The following is a 17434-nucleotide window of genomic DNA, read 5'->3' as shown; positions in this document are numbered from 1 at the left end:
CAGCAGCCCAGAGTAATGCCTAATACGCAGATATTAGGTTGTTGCAGTATTTTTAAAGCATCATCCATTGTCTTCGTACTCTCTCAGCATCACTCCAGAGAAGATCAAATCTAACTTGCAAGCAGGAACATCCTCCCCTTCATTTTATCATTAGAGCAATAGGATAGAGAGGTTTGCGCAGAACACATGCCAGGTGATGACAGAGATAAATACTATCAGTGCACAAAAGGGCTGTAGTGCTGTGAGTTATCAGCATTAACATGGCTCACACTGCTGGGTTTCCAATCCCTTCAGCCTAAAAGTGCCTATTTGGTCAAGCTTCCTTATGCTAAAAGCTATATTCTGACATTCTTCCACAGCAAAGAGCAAAGCCCTGTACATCTCCACACTTCAAAACTTCAGCTGCATGATATATCCTTGCTGGCTGTGTCCCCTCCCAATGTCTCAGCCACCCTTGGCCTGCTGGCTTTTGTAGGAAAAGGGATGCAAGCCTTCAAAGAATCAAAGAATGGCTCAGGTTGGAAGGGACCTCAAGGATCGTGAATCTCCAACCCCCCTGCCACAGGCAGGGCCACCAACCTCCCCATTTAATACTAGACCAGGCTGCCATGGCACTGCTCAGCACTAGCCAGAACTATTTTCAGTGCCATTCTAGCTGCAAATGCAATGCTCAGCACCACAGCAGCTGCCAGCCCAGCCAGACACAGCACAGTCCCTCAATGCCATGAACCACCCACCCAGAAGCACTTATTGTAACTAATATGGTTGTATTTGTACCACAGAAAAGCATGTTGTTAAACAGCTGTTTACTGGCTGTTTTAGCTGTAAAACAGCTAATAGGAAAACAAGCAGACCATATAAAAGAGGATGTAACTTGTTAGAAGGGAGAGGAAATCCACGTCACTTACGCAGGTACGGAGACAGAGCTGGACAGGGACCCTGAGGTGGCTTTGTTGCAGGAACTTCAGTTAACTTCATCTTTTCTTCTGTCTGACTGTCTTCTTCCTCCTCCAGGCTGATGATTTTTCCAAAATGCACCCCCACACTCTTAAGTTTAGGAATTGTCTGTCCAGAATCCACAAAGTAACTGAACGCAGCCCATAGCACCATCAAACACAAAGTGACAAGCAGGAGCACTTTGAACTTATTGAAGAAGTGAAATACATACAAGCTTAAGGCCATTGCTCCCCCAATCAGCAAAATTCTTCCTCCCCCAAATCCCACAGTGGTCCCCCGCTGTGCACTCAATAGGGAAGAAGCCAAAGGTCCCAGGAAGGTTACAATAAGGAAGGGAAGCTGGAAGTAGGGAGGGCAGCTGCACTTTTTGTGGTTCTGGAATCAGGGAATTGCAGCGCTGATCGTTCTTTGAGTATCAGAAAACATGACTTAACCTGAACCAAAGAGAAGAAAAAAGGAAGAGGAGTGTTAATTTCTATTGCCCCCCATTGCTGTACCTTTGAACTTCATGAAAAGAACTTATGTCAAGACAGGGAGTGACATCAGAAATACAAGCCAAATATGAAAGCACCAAAATATGGAAGGAACAGCAAATACATACAAAGTGATTAAAAACAGAGCTTTGGTCCAAGCTCAGCCACAACCAGCTGCATGACTTCAGATAAATCACTCTTCTGCATTGTTCCCCACTCCCACTCTGTCTGGTTTTTATTGTTGGTGTGTGTTTGTTATTTTAAGATCAGAAAGTGCTACAGCTACCCCATGTTATGTCTGTGTGCAGTTCTTGGCAATACACAGGCTTTATTCTATTTTTACCAAAACTAACAGAAGCTGCAAGGCAGGGGATGCTGCTGGCTATGAATAAAGCTATCTTCACCACCAAAATAATAAACAAAAGATCACTCTCTTTTGGAAGAAAATAGTTAAATTCTTAAGAGATTATCATCCGTGTTACACTGCCATACACAATGCAGCATGAAAAACAAAATTCTTAATCAGCACCAAAAAACCTTCCTCCGTATCTGCTGCCTGACAGTATCACCTTCTTCCTGCATCTTCACCCAGAATTTATCACGTACGTCCTTCTCCTTTAGTAGTGATAGGACAAGGGGGAAGAGTTTTAAACTAAAAGGGAGATTTAGGTGAGATGGTAGGAGGAAACTCTTTACTCAGAGAGCAGTGTGGTACTGGCACAGCTCCCAAAGAGCTGTGGGTGCCCCATCCCTGGAGACATTCAAGGCCAGGCTGGATGGGGCCCTGGGCAGCCTAAGCTAGTGGAGGCAGCCCTGCCAACAGCAGGGGTTAGATATGGATGGGCTTGAGGTTCCTTCCAACCCAAGCCATCCTATAATAAGAAAGCAATCAGACAACAAAATCCTCCTACTTTTCAAGGGAAAGGTTTGTTTTTCAGCATTTATGAGGATCTAATCCTTTATTCTGCTTCCTCACCTTTTTAAGAACTTGGTTTTCATACAGGCTATCCTTGCCATCATACTATAAAGTTACAATGCTAATACTTATGGCCAGTGGAACACAGCAGAGAAAGAATGAAATTTTAGTAAAAGAGCACCTTGATATGGAAAACACGAGGAAACTGCCACGTGTAAAAAGAACAAGGAGTGAGGATAAACAAAGCAAAGGCACTGATAAAAGCCAAAGCACATGAATCAGGCTGGATCACAACAGTAGCACAAAAAAATAGAGTTATCTTGCACTAGCTCTCAGAATACCTAAGAACCTCTGGAGAGGTACCACAGGCAGAAGGAATACAGTAATACCACATTCCTACTAGTTTAACTCTGATATTTTCTGGAAGAGTTTGCTCATCTGCACATCTGAGATGAACTGCACTACACATTGCCTGAGCTTCTCAGTTTGCTGGGAACTGACAGACAGTGCAGTGCCCAGGAGGTAAGACACTTAACGGCAAGCCTTCTCTCTATGCATCGTACATTCTGCAGAGCTGTTCAATGAATCCTTGCTACAGAATTACTTAGCACAGGTCCTGCACATACCTAGAAGAGCACTGCACTTACTGCAGCAGCTTACCCCAACATACTGTGCTCCAGCAAACTATCAGTCTTCCTTTCACCACAGCACTGGGGCAAGCAGCATTCAGCCATAATACAGCCTAGTATTAAAAACACAGGCACAAAATATTCGTTGTAACTCGGAATCACAACAAAAGCCTCCAAGGAAGCCCATCACATTCTGACAACATGCTCCAGGCTCTGGATGACACTGACCCTGAACAGAGTACACAGGAGTTGCTCAGCACCAACCCACCCAGCAGCCCACCTCTCCTTCTGGTACCTGCCCTGTATAGCCTTTGCTATCTATGGCACAGGGTACAACACATTCTGAGGGGTAGCACCACTGTTGCAAATCCAATGTGTGTGTCTCCAATGATCCTGAAGCACCCTTTAAATACACAGCGCTTATTCTGTCCTGATAGTTCAGAATATTTGAAAGCCAAAGACTAAAACAGACCCTTCCCTCCACTAAGATTACTATAATCACGTTGCCAGGAACCTGCAAATATAGGCTCTTGAAAACAAACAAACACTGTGGTAGATCTGGAGGTCTGACTGTTTTTCTTCTGCCCCTACAAAGCTCAGAGGTAGCATTTTGGGAGTACCTCACCACATCTCAAGAAGAGAGTGTTCATTTCCCAGCAAGCATGATATTCATTTCAGCCTGGAGAAAAAAAAAAAAAAAAAAAAAAAAAAAAACCAATCAGTAAGAAAGCAGTTGCTGCTTTACAGTTAAGAAAAAAATTCAAGTTTGATAAGGGTTCAAACAGAATGTGGACTAAAATTGGTTAAAGAGATCCCTAAGAGCCTCGACTCAATCAATTTATTTAAAAAGATTTGGGAAAATATTCCCTAACCAGAGAATGAGCTGCAGATAGAACTACCATACATCAAACACCACAGGGAAAAAGTATGAGACAGGAAAGGAACAGCTGACTAGAATGAAGGTAACAGGAAAACTACAGGAAAGGAATGGAAGACAAAAATGCTGAGACTTGCAAAGAACTTATTTTATTTCAGTAATGAGATTTACTTCCTGTATCTTACTAAGCCTTGCTGGCAGACATGCTATAATAAAATAAGCTGCAGCCCTGAAGCCCTGAGAGGTGACAGCACACACATAAAGTAATTCCAGTTTCAAGCCTGACTAATCAGCAGAAAAACAGTAATATTTGTTTTCAAATACTGCTCACTGAAACGCCAGTGCATTTCTTTCACCCAATCATCAATTCCGCATTAGCTTTCATTAGCTGTCACACCAGAGAAAGACTGCTGCATGGCAGAAGTGATTCTGAACCACAGCTTCATTCTGATTTCAGCTTGGTCATTTCTATCTGCACCACTGCAGTGACTGAGGAAGTAACAGCTCCATACCTTGCTGTCCTGTCCCATTTTGTGTCACCACTGAAACAACAGGTGTGCAAATGAAAGGAACATTGTCCATCTCTTCGTTGGCTTGTACTCAAATATGTGGGAAATCAGTGATAAGCAGTATGACTGACCTGACGACAGTGCATGCTGAACTCCATAACCAACAGTCATTGACCAAAAGTTTGTATTTGCTCATCTCAACACTACCTGCAAGTTTCCAGGGAGTAATGCTGATTTACTGCATTTCACAATCTCACTTTTCCAGTGCACCGTTTAGCAGCTGGAACACTCCCAAGGCAATAGCTTCCATAAATCAAATGTATCACCTCATAAAGCGTGTCTGCAAGGGAGATCTTCTCCTCCCATGACCAACCCAAACACGTTCTAGACCAACACGAGCTCTGTTAAACTGTAATGCACCAAGCTTATTTTTACCCTCCTCCTCTACCACTCAGCTAGGTGGAAGCTCACACACACCAATTTTGTTTGTCAGCTGTATGAGTTTCCTTCACAGGCAGACATTATTAAAATTCACAATACCTAACCAGCATTCAAACTGTACCATTGTCAATGTAAGTTACTCTGTATGATAACTAAAATCACATCTTACTGTGCTCTGTGGCATCAATTGGTCGTTGTTCTTGCTTAAAATGTACTTGAGCACTTCTGCAGTGGCACACATGCATGCACAATTACAAACAACTAGTCAGCTTCAGCTCATCACAACACACGCAGAAGGGCACCATTCCTGTTTCTTAAACTTACAAGTTGGTATTCTGATGTTTTCTGTGGAGAACAGCACACTCATTTCAAAGTGTGGCAAACATAGAGATACTGTGTTTTATACAGAAAAACCACCTGTGCATCAGTTAGCCACCCTCCCTTATATTACTACTTCAAGAATAACTGATGCCTTTTAACCTAGGTTTTGGATTCATTTTTTCCCTGAGACATGAGAGTGGTGCAGACAGACATGTCTGAGTTTACTGGCAGAGAACACTATCCTCAAGAAGGAAGGTGACTGAGAAACACAGCAAAGAGCTGGCACTTTTATGATACCCACAGGAGACACAGATGACCGTAAATTCAAATAAAAGGACAAGCAAGAAGTTGGGTAATAAAACGTTGTGTTTCAGAGAAACGTAAGTAAAATTTAACCACTGCCTCTCCAATGTACATTGTTTACTATTTTGCATATGGGCTTTTCACGTTTTGTTCTACTTACTAAAATAGTGCTTGCTTTGAAAAAGCAATCTTTCACCAGCAAACCTGATAGACTGGTGTGCCTGGGTTGCTGAGTACAGCAGCTAATCCAGCCTTGAGAACAGTGGAGGTTTGGTTTTTGTAAGAAAAAGTCCAGTGTTAAAAGGCCATGTGCAGAGAAATGGTATGAAAGCCCAAAGCTGTTAACACAGCCATCAAGTCACTGCTAATTGGATAGCCTTAATAAAAAAAAGCTACCTCTGACCTTCATTGAAGGAGCCCAAAAACTTTCACAGAAACCTGCAGTGCAACTCTCCTCTTGTGAAATAACATCTTTCAGTGAAGCAGAACCAAACTTAGCTGAGAGCATTATAGCTGACTACAGGTGCACAGCACTGCAAGACACAAGCTTAAAAAGCTTTCAGGGTAACACCCATTTCAAAGCCCACTGAAAAAAAAAAACAAAAAACTAATAACACAGTTATCCAAGATGAGCCAGGATTCCAGAAAGCAAGCGCTGAACAATGAAAAAGGTCTCTGACACTCAGAGCTAGACAGACACCAAGAAAATAGCTATATCCACAATCATCCTAATGCCAAAAATCAAAAGCAGCAGTGGGTAAGCAGAGCAACCTTCCTACTCAAGTCTGCCAAGAAGTAATTAAATCCTTTACAGCTGACAAGCTAGAAAAATCACTGTACAGCATCAGCTTCTCTATGCAAAACAGATCAAGTCCTCATGTTTTTAAGAGCATAAAGCCACTCCTTTCGCAGGCATCTCTTTCATTTTAGCAGTTGAGCTTTTCAGTTTGGCTTTAAGCTAATAGATTTTAATACCTCTTTTATGCAGTACTTGTTTAATCCTATTCCTCTTCTTATTGAGGAAGCACTGACAGCTCTGAATAATGGTAAAGTCGTGGGCTATTTTTCCCCACTGCGCACACAGCCCTCAGTCGAACACCTATTCCACAGTTACCCCCTTTCCAGGACTTTAAGCCAAAGGAAGCAAGCACATTAAACACTCACTGTTGCAGCTGCTGCCACATCTCTCCTTCCTGTAGAGCAGTCACTGCTAGAAGTATGGAGAGCCCTGAGCAAGTGGCAGGCGCTTTCCAGCCAGGAAACCCCACACCATAAAGAGAGCTCTGTTACCTTTCACATGCTGCAGGAAAGAGTGAGCTCAAAACTCACAGAACGACTTTAAAAAACAAAAAGCCAACACATCCAGCTCGTCCCAGGCTATACAGAGGCCCCACAGTGCTGCCCCACAGGCCCCTCCCTCCACTCACATGTCAGGAAGGGAAGGCAGGCAGCCTCTCTGCTGGCCCCAGGGCATTGGCAGAACCAGTACGGGGGGTACTCAGGCACATCTGAACTGAGCAGCAGGCCAGGAGCAGTGCTGCAATATAAATAACTACTATAATAAACAATCCTATTAAAAACTACGGCTCAAGCCTTTGCTCCTAAAAGCAATCCACGATTTCTATCAGAGCCTTTCTGATAACTGCCTCATTTGGAGATTTTTGGAGTCAGAGATGCCATCTTTCTTGGACAGATCAAGCTGCCTGTCCTTTTGATTATACCCATGGAGATGAGCATAACAGCATAGGGTATGCCTGTTCTTTTAGCAGAGTCAACAGGACAAAAGTGGCATCTCTTGGCCAACACAGCTCTAGTGCTGTGATGGTGAAGTGATGTTTTGCCACACTGTTGCTGGGACAAGCTCTGCCACCGGGCTCCCCAGCAGCCATACATCAAGCAGGCAAACCCTTCCTTCAGTGGAGTTGCACCTGTGTGAGGGTGCGACTTTCTCACACTCATAGAGAACGTACTGATGAGGCTTAAGTCACACTGGGTACACAGCTGGAATTGATTGCATTCAAGGTGGGGAGAGAAAGGACAAATGTAATCCAAACCTGTATGCACCTTTGTGCAACCCTGTTCCAATCAAGTACATGTTTAACAGCTTTGCCAGTAAGCCTTCTCTATGCCACAAATATTTATTATTAGGACAATACAAGAATTTTTGGGAAATCTTGTATCAATCACCTAGTATAGTGGGAAAAAATACCTTTACTATTGTAGTGCAGTAATACTAAAGTAATATAGTAATACTATCAGCTGTTACAGCCTCACCTTCCTCTCTGCTCCACAGAGCAGAGCGTAGAGCTAATCCCCAACCTGTACTTTCATCACACCACCACTGACTCGCACAGATGCAGGGTTTGCCAGATCAGGAGACAAGCAGTATTTCCAACACTCTTCTTCTGTGACCCTCCGACAAGCCTTCCCACGACAAAGGTCAGAAAGCAGCTTTTTGTTAAATGGGAACAGTTACTTTAGGAGGATGATTATATACAAATAAATGATGATAAAAAAAGGAGGACCAAAACGACACAATGAATGGTAACTGACCATGGACTTCCTCACACTAGTGTTATGCCTGAAATCTAGTCTCTGAAAGGGATGCTTCTAGCACTAAACATAGCATATCCAAACACAGGCTTCTAATACCTGCATTTCATTTTACTTACGGTATTCTTTTACTCTCTGATAGTCAGGAAAACACATACAGAAGAAAACAGAATATATGAAATTTATGATTTCATCAACTCAAACATTCCCACTCTAAAATGGAACAAAGATCACAGTGTCAAAAAACATCTGCTAGTTTAGCTTCCCATAACTGAAAATATCTGAATGCTAAAAGTTAGCTACAGAAGTTAATGCTAAATGCCCTCATTGCTTCAGCAAACAAAGGAAAACAAGCCTTTGAGCTCTGATATCAGCATTTTTGTTTTGTTTTGTTATAGCAGTTTCACCTTGGGTTCAACCACGATAGGTTTCCCAATGGCCAGCACAACTACCATGGATGCACTATACACAATTTCAGTTCATCAGGGCTTTGAAATAAGGGAACAGGCACCACAAAGTACAGTAAGCAGAACTCAAGAAAGCAGTCTTGAAAACGTCCACCCGCCTGACATTGCTACTCACCCACTGACTTCTCTCCGTGTTCTCATTCTACTACTATTGCAGAAAGCTCTGATTAGTAACATACAAAAAGCTTGTGGGTCAAATAAGGACAGGAAGGTCACTTACCAAGTACTACAGCAGGTAAACCAGACTTCACTTAGAGAAAATTAATTTACTGCCAGTGAAAAATAGAGTAGAATGGTAAGAAACTATGAGAATGAAAAAAAAAAAAAAACAAATATCTTCCCCACATTCCCTTCTTCTAAGGCTCAACTTCACTCCCTCACTTCCAGCTCCTACAGCTCCCCTCCACCAGCAGCACAGGGAGAAGGGCTGTGATCAGTCTGTGGCAGTTCCTCTCTGCTGCTCCTTCCTCACACTGTTTCCTGTTCTTGGTTAGGTTCTTCCCATGGACAGCAGCCTTCAGGATGAATCTGCTTCTGTACAGCTCTCCACAGGCTGCAGCTCCTTCAGGAGGCACCCACCAGCTCCACTGTAGGATCCTTCACAGGCTGTAGTGGTGCTTGGGGCTGGTTTTCTCCATTGGATGCTGGAACACAGCCACAGCTCCACACGCTGCAGGGCAATCTTTGCTCTGGCAGCTAGAACAACAACTCCTCTCACTCCTCCTTCACTGCCACTGCTATTTACTGGGCCATTTCACACTCCCACCTCTTGCCTCATTCCTTTCTCTCACAACTGTGCAGCATTTTGCCCTTCCTTAAATGTTTTCCCAAGGTGTCTGACTGACTCACCTTTGCTCCAGCAACAGAGCTGTGTCAGAACCAGCCACAGCAGGTATACAGCTGTATTAGTACAGTTTTATCAGTTGAGTCAATCCGCCTCAGGTTAACTGAGGTTTTTTGCCTGTTCATCTATAGTCACAGCTACATGGAATAACTATCCTGCCATCTCTACACCAACCTATCTTCAGGCAGACAAACCTGAAGCAACAATTTCAATGATGCACAAGAAATTTCAATTCACACTTCCATTGAATTTAGCTTCAATAGGCGTCTTGGCTTCAGCATCGTTCTTGCTTTAGATCTTTACCTCTCCTTAAATATTACGGAGTGGATATACAGTTGCTTCCGATGTTTCAATGATCCAGTGAGAAGCAAATATTTCTTTTACGGTTCCTTAAAAAAAGAGAGGCCAAGTTCTTGGCAAATACTCAGTGCCTGTAACATCACATCAAGATTTTTGAGACGGCCTATTCCTTTACTGGGAGTGACCTAAGCACGGGCCAGGTGATTCAGGGCTATTCAAATACTTCAGTGCAGTTTTCACTTTCCTAAAACATAATAAGCTCTGATTTTACTCTAGAAAACACAATCTGACTTCTCCATGCCAAGAAACAAACTTATGAATCGCTTCCTTTGTTACACCACTCCAACTGACCCACTGACCCCAGACCAAGTGCAAAGAGATGCAGCAAAGCATCAGAAAGAAATCAGAACTGGTACATCAACTACCTACTTATAACTACCTACCCTATAACTGCTTACCACAAAGACATCTTTTTAAAAAATACAGTACGGCTTAAAAACACCTTTTCCCTACCATCAGAGGAATATTCTAAAAATGCACATGCCAAAACAGATCTTTGCTAACACGGGGATCTCATAACAGGAAGGTAAAGATATGATTCAGTTCAGCAATCCCCTACTTTCTGGCAGCTGCTGGCTTCCTGGAAGCAGTATAGGACAGAAGTTGTAATAAGATATGCAGATGTGTCTAATACTTGTAAACTGAAAATCATAAATCTCTCTGTAAGAAAGCTGTAATAAACAAGAACTTAAAAGCTGTGTGGGTTATTACAAATAGCTACCTAGAAGCTGAACCTCACTCCTCACAGAAGTACTTCAAGCATAAGAACTGCAGAGACATTCCAAATGAAGCTTCATAGTATTCATGGAATCATAGAATGGCCTGGGTTGAAAAAGACCACAATGATTATCAAGTTTCAACCCCCCTGCTACGTGCAGGGTTGCCAACCACCAGACCAGGCTGCCCATTTTCCCCTTTTGCAGTCCTATCTCATCAATGATGACAAATTGCCAGGCCTAGTGCTAAGAGAGCTATGAAGTAACTATACGCACGGTATGATTTTGTTAAGCAATCAAACATACAGGATGTCTTTCATGTTAGAAAATCACTGAGAGCTACACAGATTTCCAGCCCATTTGCAGAAGGATTCTTATATAGAAGATAAAGTTTCAAATGTACAATGTAAGAGCTCTAATTCACATCCTCCTGAAGTGTTGTGAACTAGGACAGCATTCAAGAGAATTCAGAACTGCTTCAGCAGTTCTATTTTAAAGTTATGAAAAAGTCATTGTCTTCCAACTGCTTGCATGAGTAATTCTAAACCCTTACAACAGTATTCCTATAAATCAAGACACTATCACACCTTCAGGACAAGCAGCCCAGAAGAATTTCAGGCAGTTAGAGAGAGCACATCACTATTCCACCCAGTCACAGAATGGCCAGGACTGGAAGGGACCTCAAGCATCATGAATCTCCAACCTCCCTGCCACATGCAGGGCCACCAACCTCCCCATTTAATACTAGACCAGACTGTCCTGGCCCCATCCAACCTGGCCTTGAACACCTCCAGGGAGGGGGCATCCACAGCCTCTCTGGGCAGCCTGTTCCAGCACCTCACTACTCTCACAGTAAAGAACTTCCCCCTGACATCCAACCTAAATCTTCCCTCCCTCAACTTAAAGCCATTTCCCCTTGTCCTGCTGTTACCAACCACTTCAAAGAGTTGATTCCCCTCCTGTTTGTAGGCTCACTTTAGGTACGGAAAGACTGCAGTGAGGTCAACCCACAGCCTTCTTTACTCCAAGCTGAACAAGCCCAGCTCCCTCAGCTTGTCCTCATACGGGAGGTGCTTCAGCCCCCTGATCATCTTTGTGGCTCTCCTCTGGACCCTCTTCAACAGCTCTGTATTGGAGGCTCCAGACCTGGACACAGTACTCCCGATGGGGCCTCACAAGAGCAGAGTAGAGAGGGACAATTACTTCTCTGTCCCTGCTGGCCACCCCTCTTCTGATGGAGCCCAGGATACCATTTGCTTTTCCAGTCAGTTAGTCATCCCCTCTGTCCTACCTCATATCTGATCTTGCCGGAGAGCATGGGGAGCTAAAGGTGAGAAATGATGCTGTGCACACTTTCTGCCTCATCACACAAGCAGCAGCCAGGCTCTGGCCCTTTCCAAGAGCAAGAGGAGGTCAGTTGTGGGTGGGGAAACAACACTTAACTCAGAAGTGAAGTATGTGGCTGTTCCAACCCTTCACTTCCTCATTACTATGCAGGTCTTATCCTCCCATCTTGCTGATGAAAAAAAATCAGCTGCAAGATTGAAGACTGAGGTACAGCAGAGGGGAACAGAAGGTTAGTGCTACAGAGCGATGTCAGATCCTAAAATTCTGCTGCCATTTAAAATTGTATGCATTTAGAATCCCCACTGTAACAGTTTAAAAGGATTATCTGAATTAGGATGCCTGGTAACTAAAGCAATTCAATGCCAGACAAAGAAGTACTACCCAGAAGCTGTTACTGTCAGCATCACTGCATATATGCAAAAAAGATATTGGAAAAAAAAAAAAAAAAGACACCATATCAGTAAGGCACATTACATGCAATGGGAAAAGTATAAAGAAAAAAGCAGATGTCTGACATAATATAAATATCCCTTAAATACACTCGAAACTGTAAGAAGAAGCGTGATGGAAACTCACTCCCACGGCTCTACGTGTGGTTTGAGGTCCTATTCACTCAGCACACAACAAGCAGCTCCTGAAGTCAGAAACAGCCAGCCCAGCCACACAGCACTGGGTGACTTCTGGCCTAACTGTCTGCCTAAGCATGCCAGGTGTTTTCTTTTCTGGGTTTGTTTGTTTTTTTTTTTCCCCAAACTGGACACCTGCATCAAGCGGGAGATCGTTCAGACACACTTCACCACTTCCAGCCAACTTCAAACTCTTGTGCAACCTAGATTCAGGATCACATAATAGCAACCAGAAATCAAACACTCTTCAGCTTCAAGTTTTTCTTCTGACTTTATTTAAAAGAATAATGTGGAAACTCAAACCAGAGAGCTAGAGAAATGCCCAGACCTTCTTAAGCTGAAGGACCAAATTTCTTACCAGTAAGCAAAAAGGTATTTGTGAAAATGAAATACAGCTGTTACAGAAACAACCAGGAAATACCTACATAAATCAAAACCATGACCTATCCTACTTAAAGAAAACGCTTCTCAAGAGCACTTACTTACAGCACGTTGGAAGAAAAGTGAGATATTTCAGCACAAAGGAGGTTTGGGAAAACATTCTCACTAAGTTGAAGAGTGATAAGTGAACAAAACAAAATCCACAAGGCACGCTTTTCTGGCAGCTTTTTTGGCAGAGATCCAATCAGTGTTTGCAATTAACAACAGAAGACTTGCAGAACTGTAACGGCCTCTGAGTTGCAGAGAAATAAATTCTTTAGAGAAAGTATTTCTTGTAACTAACCACCTTCCTCATAAAAAACCAAGCATAAATACTTCAAGAATGAAAAAGGATCCTGAAGTTTGCATTTCCTTGTTTGTTTTTAATTTCAGCCATCTCGGCTGCAGCAAAATTACACCTCTCTTCTTTCTAATCCTTTCTAGTGAAAACCGAGATCTCCTAAACTCGGCCTGTCCCTTGGGAACCTCCTTAGCTGCTCAGGACGGCTCCAGGCTGCCCCTCCTGAGTACGGCCATGGCGGGAAGCTACACGCATCCTCTCGGATCGCTGCCTGGAGTCCCCAGAGCCACGGCCGGAGCAATGAATGAGATTCGCTTCTCATCAGCGGGAAGGCTTCAGAGAGCTGCACCGCTCGCCTCTTCTTCAGGTGCGAGATGGAGAAAGCGGCATCAGACGCCTTACTCCCGCAGGACCGCTCGCAAGGTCGGCCAGAGTGAGCGCACCCCCCGCCCCACGGTGCCACCCATCAGCCCGCTGCCTCTTTTACACGTGGGCAGCGCCAAGCTACGGGGCCCGACCCGCTCACGCTACGCGTGTGGCCGCAGCCCCCCGCCCTCCTCCCCGAGCGGACCAACCACCCGCTGGGCACTGCGGACCCTTGAAAGCTCACGGCCCGGCCCGTCCCGGCCAGTCACGCCACCGCCGCCGCTCACCTCTCGTGGTCGTTCAGCCACCGGCGCCCCCCGCGCGCACGCGCACTGCCGCTACCCGCCCCCTCCTCCCCGAGCCCGGCGGCGCGTGCCGGGGGGCGGGCCGCCACCGTTACGCCCCCAGCACACACGTACGCACACACACCTCCCGACCATAGAGAGCGGGGGACAGAGCGGCAGCCTCCCGCCATAGAGACCCCCCCCTTCCCTCTCCCAGCCCGCGTTGGGTAGAGTGGCCGGTCGGCCGGCGACTGGTGAGGCAGCGCGGAGTAGCGGGCCGCAGGCCTTATCCGTTTGTTTGCCTTGGCGTTCGGCTGCGATCTCGGGAGGCATAACTTAATCAGCGGGGGTCAGACGCCGCAGGGTGCTTGTGGCCGGGAAGCAGGAACCTTGCCAGCTTTCCCTCAGCATTGCAGCAGTGCCGCTTGGGAGCTGTGAGGGCTGCGGGCATCGCTGCGCCTGTGCTGCTGGTAGCCGTCAGTAGGCGGGAGCTTCCGCTCTTCGTGGATCGTAGGTTTAGAGAATGAGATGTTATGTGGCAGGAGTCCTCTGAATTACCTCTGCCGTGAAGAAGAGCTGAGGGAGCTGGGTTTGTTCAGCCTGAAGAGGAGAAAACACCGGGACACCTCGTGGCGGCCTGGAATAGTTGAGAGGCTCTTGAAAGCAGAAGGGAGCTGACTTTACAGGGGCAGATAGTGACAGAACCAGGTGTTTTAAACCGAAGGAGGGGAGGTTCAGATTAGACTTTGGAACTTAATTACTCGGAGAGTGGTGAGGCACTGGCACAGGCTTCCCAGAGAGCTGTGGGTGCTCCATCCACAAAAGCTAGGCTGGATGGGGCCCTGGGCAGCCCTGGTGAGCGGCAGCTCTGCCCACAGCAGGGGGTAGGCACAGATGAGCTTTAAGGTTCCTTGCAGCCCAACCATTCTGTGAAAATCTCCTGAGATCAGAGCTCTATGAAAATCCCCAAAGACAGGTCTGTTTCCATTAGCACTGCAAGAGGAGATTTTAGAGCCACATGGATTAGTTTCCCATTCATACGCACATCCATGAGCTAAAGTAAAATTGTTTTGTAACAAAATCATAGCATGCTTTGGGTTGGAAGGGATCTTTAATGTCATCTAGTTCCAAATCCTCCCACTAGAGCATGTTGCTCAGAGGCCCATCAAGTCTGGCCTTGAACATCTCCCAGGAGGGAGCATCCACAACTTCACTGGGCAACCTGTTCCAGTGTCTCACCACCCTCACAGTAAAGAATTTCTTCCTAATATGTAATCTGAATGTACACTCTTCCAGTTTAAAACCATTTCCCTTTGTCCTGTCACTACATGCCCTTATAAAAAGTCCCTCGCCAGCTTTCCTGTAGTCCCCCTTCAGGTACTGAAAGGCCACTCTAGAGAATGCTGTAAGAGCCTTCTCCAGGCTGAAGAGCCCCAGCTCTCTCAGCTTCTCCCCATAGGGAGGTGCTCCGGTTCTATGATCACCTTCACAGACCTCCTCTGGACACACTCTGACAGCTTGATGTCCTTCCACTTGTAGAAAATGAGCAGAAGTACCATTTTCTTAGGCATGGAGTCAAAGTCTATGCCAGACTTTCTTCCTTGTGGAATGTGTGAAAGCAGCCTTCATTTTTGTCACTATTCTTGGATCTCACAGTTTTAAAACAAGCCCTCCTGGTACCTGGTAAGTCCTTGGAAGGAGAGCTATTTGCCTTGTACAGTGTAGCTGTAGTTAACAGCAGTAGAAACCTTTTGCATACAGTTGTACTACAAAGGAACCTTTGGAACAAATATATGAGTTCCCAGGCAGTGTTTTGCCCATAAAATCCAGTTAGTGTTTGTTGGAGGTATCTGAGTAATTTTCATCTCAAGCAGCAGCTTGCAATGTCCATGACAGTAGAAGTCTTAACACTTCTGTGTTAAATTCAGAGTTCTCTGTTCTTGTTTTTACTGTATCTTAATTAGCTGCAACCTATTTTAAACCTCAGAACCCAATCCTAGCACACATTATCTTTCCAATATTTGGCAGCAAAAAGTAACTTCAATGGAAATATGTGGTGGCAGAGACTTTACTGTCACAGTAGTAAAGCAGACAAAGCAGAGCTAACTTAAAAATGGTTCCGGTGCTGATATCAGTATGGTAACAGTAGCAAGGAGTTTAGAATTGGCTTCAGAAGTCATCCCAGCAACTGATGGACATTCAAACAACTTGTTCACACTGAAATTCTGTTGCTACAGATACATTGTTAGTGGTACTCAGCCTTATCTGAGTAGGTCTACAGAAGACAGCAGTTATGTCTTTGCTTTGTCCTGTGGCAAATCTACATGATTGTTCAGGGTCACATCCAGTTATGTTCCACAGATTGTACGAGAATAGACCTGGAGTAAAAAGGTAAGGGGTTGCATCGTAAAATGAAAAAAGAAAGAGTTTAATCAATGAAAATGGAAAGGGATTTGAAACAGGCGGGAGAATGGCTGACAAGTGGTTTCTGTCTTCTAAGAGTCAGTAGAAAACAGGCACAAACCAGAATGACAGAAGTGAGAAAGAGATAAAAAGGGCAATGCCTAAAATATCAGAAGGCAAATGAGAGGAGAAAATAGGAACAGAGGTAAAGATAGGCTAAATTCTGTGCTCAACTGGCTGAGAGTACATAAAGTCTGGCTTTTATACCACTTGTGATTGTATTGGCCAGTGAGGAAAGTGCTGGAATAATCTTTCTATGTATTTTATAGAAGTCCCTATTGAGTTGTATTGATAGTAATCACTTAGAAAGTAGGCCCTTTTACATTTAATGATAAGAGGATCTTTTTAAGCACAGGATTCTGTCTTTAGGCTCCTCACTGACACACTCTGTGATAAAGTCCCATGCAAAGGTCAGTTAAAACTGACGAGAGGGGATTTCACAAAATACAACAGGGATGATGTCATCTTTCACATTCTGCCTGAGCCACTCCTTAGTCCTAGTTGCCATAGACTGATCTGGGTTGCAGCTTCCTTTCAAACATGAGGAGAGCAAGGACCCAAACGTTGACAGTTCTCTACGATGCATTCAGCCATGGAATGGCTGCAAAGATCTTGGCAGATAAAAGAAAGGCGATTCTGAAATACCAAGTTACCAAGGGTTGATGAGAATAAATTCTTATTCTGCAATTATCCAAGGCTCATACCGTTTTCATGTAAAAGTAGGAACGAGAAAGACAAAGCACGAGAGCTTCCATGCCAGTTCTTTGAATTCTGTATCAGATGTGTATCCATAACCATTTTAATAAGTAGTATGCTGGGGAGGGGAGAGAGGGTATGAGAACCTGAAAATATCCATCATTTTTTGAGTCAAAATGAATTGTAGCTCTAAGATTCTTCTGTATGTATCCAGACTTAAACTGACATTGCTGAGAAGAAATTTGCCCCCATTGAATCTTGCCCCACAGTGCCATACAGCTGAATGGTGCTCAAGAATACTCTTTGGTTGCTTTTGTATCAATCAGCCCTTGAGCGTTTGCCACCACTTGATGGCTATTGCAAATAATTCCCAATGTTGCTTCTCTACTGTTCCTCACTGAGTCTGCCAATGCCCCTGAATCTGCCATGCTCAGGTGGTCTGGGACTCCTGGGGTGCATTAAAAAGAGTGCGGCCAGCAGGTCAACGGAGGTGATCCTCCCACCCTTCTCTGTCCTGGTGAGGCTACATCTAGAGTACTGCGTCCAGTTCTGGGCTCCTCAGTTC

General features: G+C 44.6%; 2 protein-coding genes across 15 annotated transcripts in view; one reads left to right on the top strand and one right to left on the bottom strand.

Annotated features, from left to right (window-relative positions):
* The window catches only part of B4GALT4 (beta-1,4-galactosyltransferase 4), a 24511-nt gene extending 10674 nt beyond the window's left edge, over window positions 1-13837 (bottom strand). The window contains exons 1-4 of one of the 14 annotated variants that reach the window (XM_085237140.1): window positions 13714-13779; window positions 3601-3654; window positions 3007-3088; window positions 909-1391 (exon numbers count right to left, since the gene is read on the bottom strand). In XM_085237140.1, the coding sequence (XP_085093266.1) occupies window positions 909-1182 (274 nt within the window). In that variant the 5' untranslated portion in view covers window positions 1183-1391; window positions 3007-3088; window positions 3601-3654; window positions 13714-13779. Of the gene's footprint in view, window positions 1-908; window positions 1392-3006; window positions 3089-3595; window positions 3655-6590; window positions 6837-11657; window positions 11813-13713 lie in introns of those variants that run through there. The other 13 variants (XM_085237133.1, XM_085237123.1, XM_085237146.1 and 10 more) reach the window with 13 other exon arrangements.
* Window positions 1-17235, top strand: part of LOC146545456 (uncharacterized) — a 29258-nt gene extending 12023 nt beyond the window's left edge. The window contains exon 2 of the mRNA XM_085237229.1: window positions 13204-17235. Within this exon, the coding sequence (XP_085093355.1) occupies window positions 13204-13903 (700 nt within the window). The 3' untranslated portion in view covers window positions 13904-17235. The remainder of the gene's footprint in view (window positions 1-13203) is intronic.
* The last annotated feature ends 199 nt before the right edge of the window (window positions 17236-17434 follow it).

Source organism: Meleagris gallopavo, chromosome 1 (genome assembly GCF_905368555.1).
Source record: "Meleagris gallopavo chromosome 1, MGAL_WU_HG_1.1, whole genome shotgun sequence".
NCBI classification, from domain to species: domain Eukaryota; kingdom Metazoa; phylum Chordata; class Aves; order Galliformes; family Phasianidae; genus Meleagris; species Meleagris gallopavo.
This window is presented reverse-complemented; position numbering and strand designations above follow the sequence as displayed.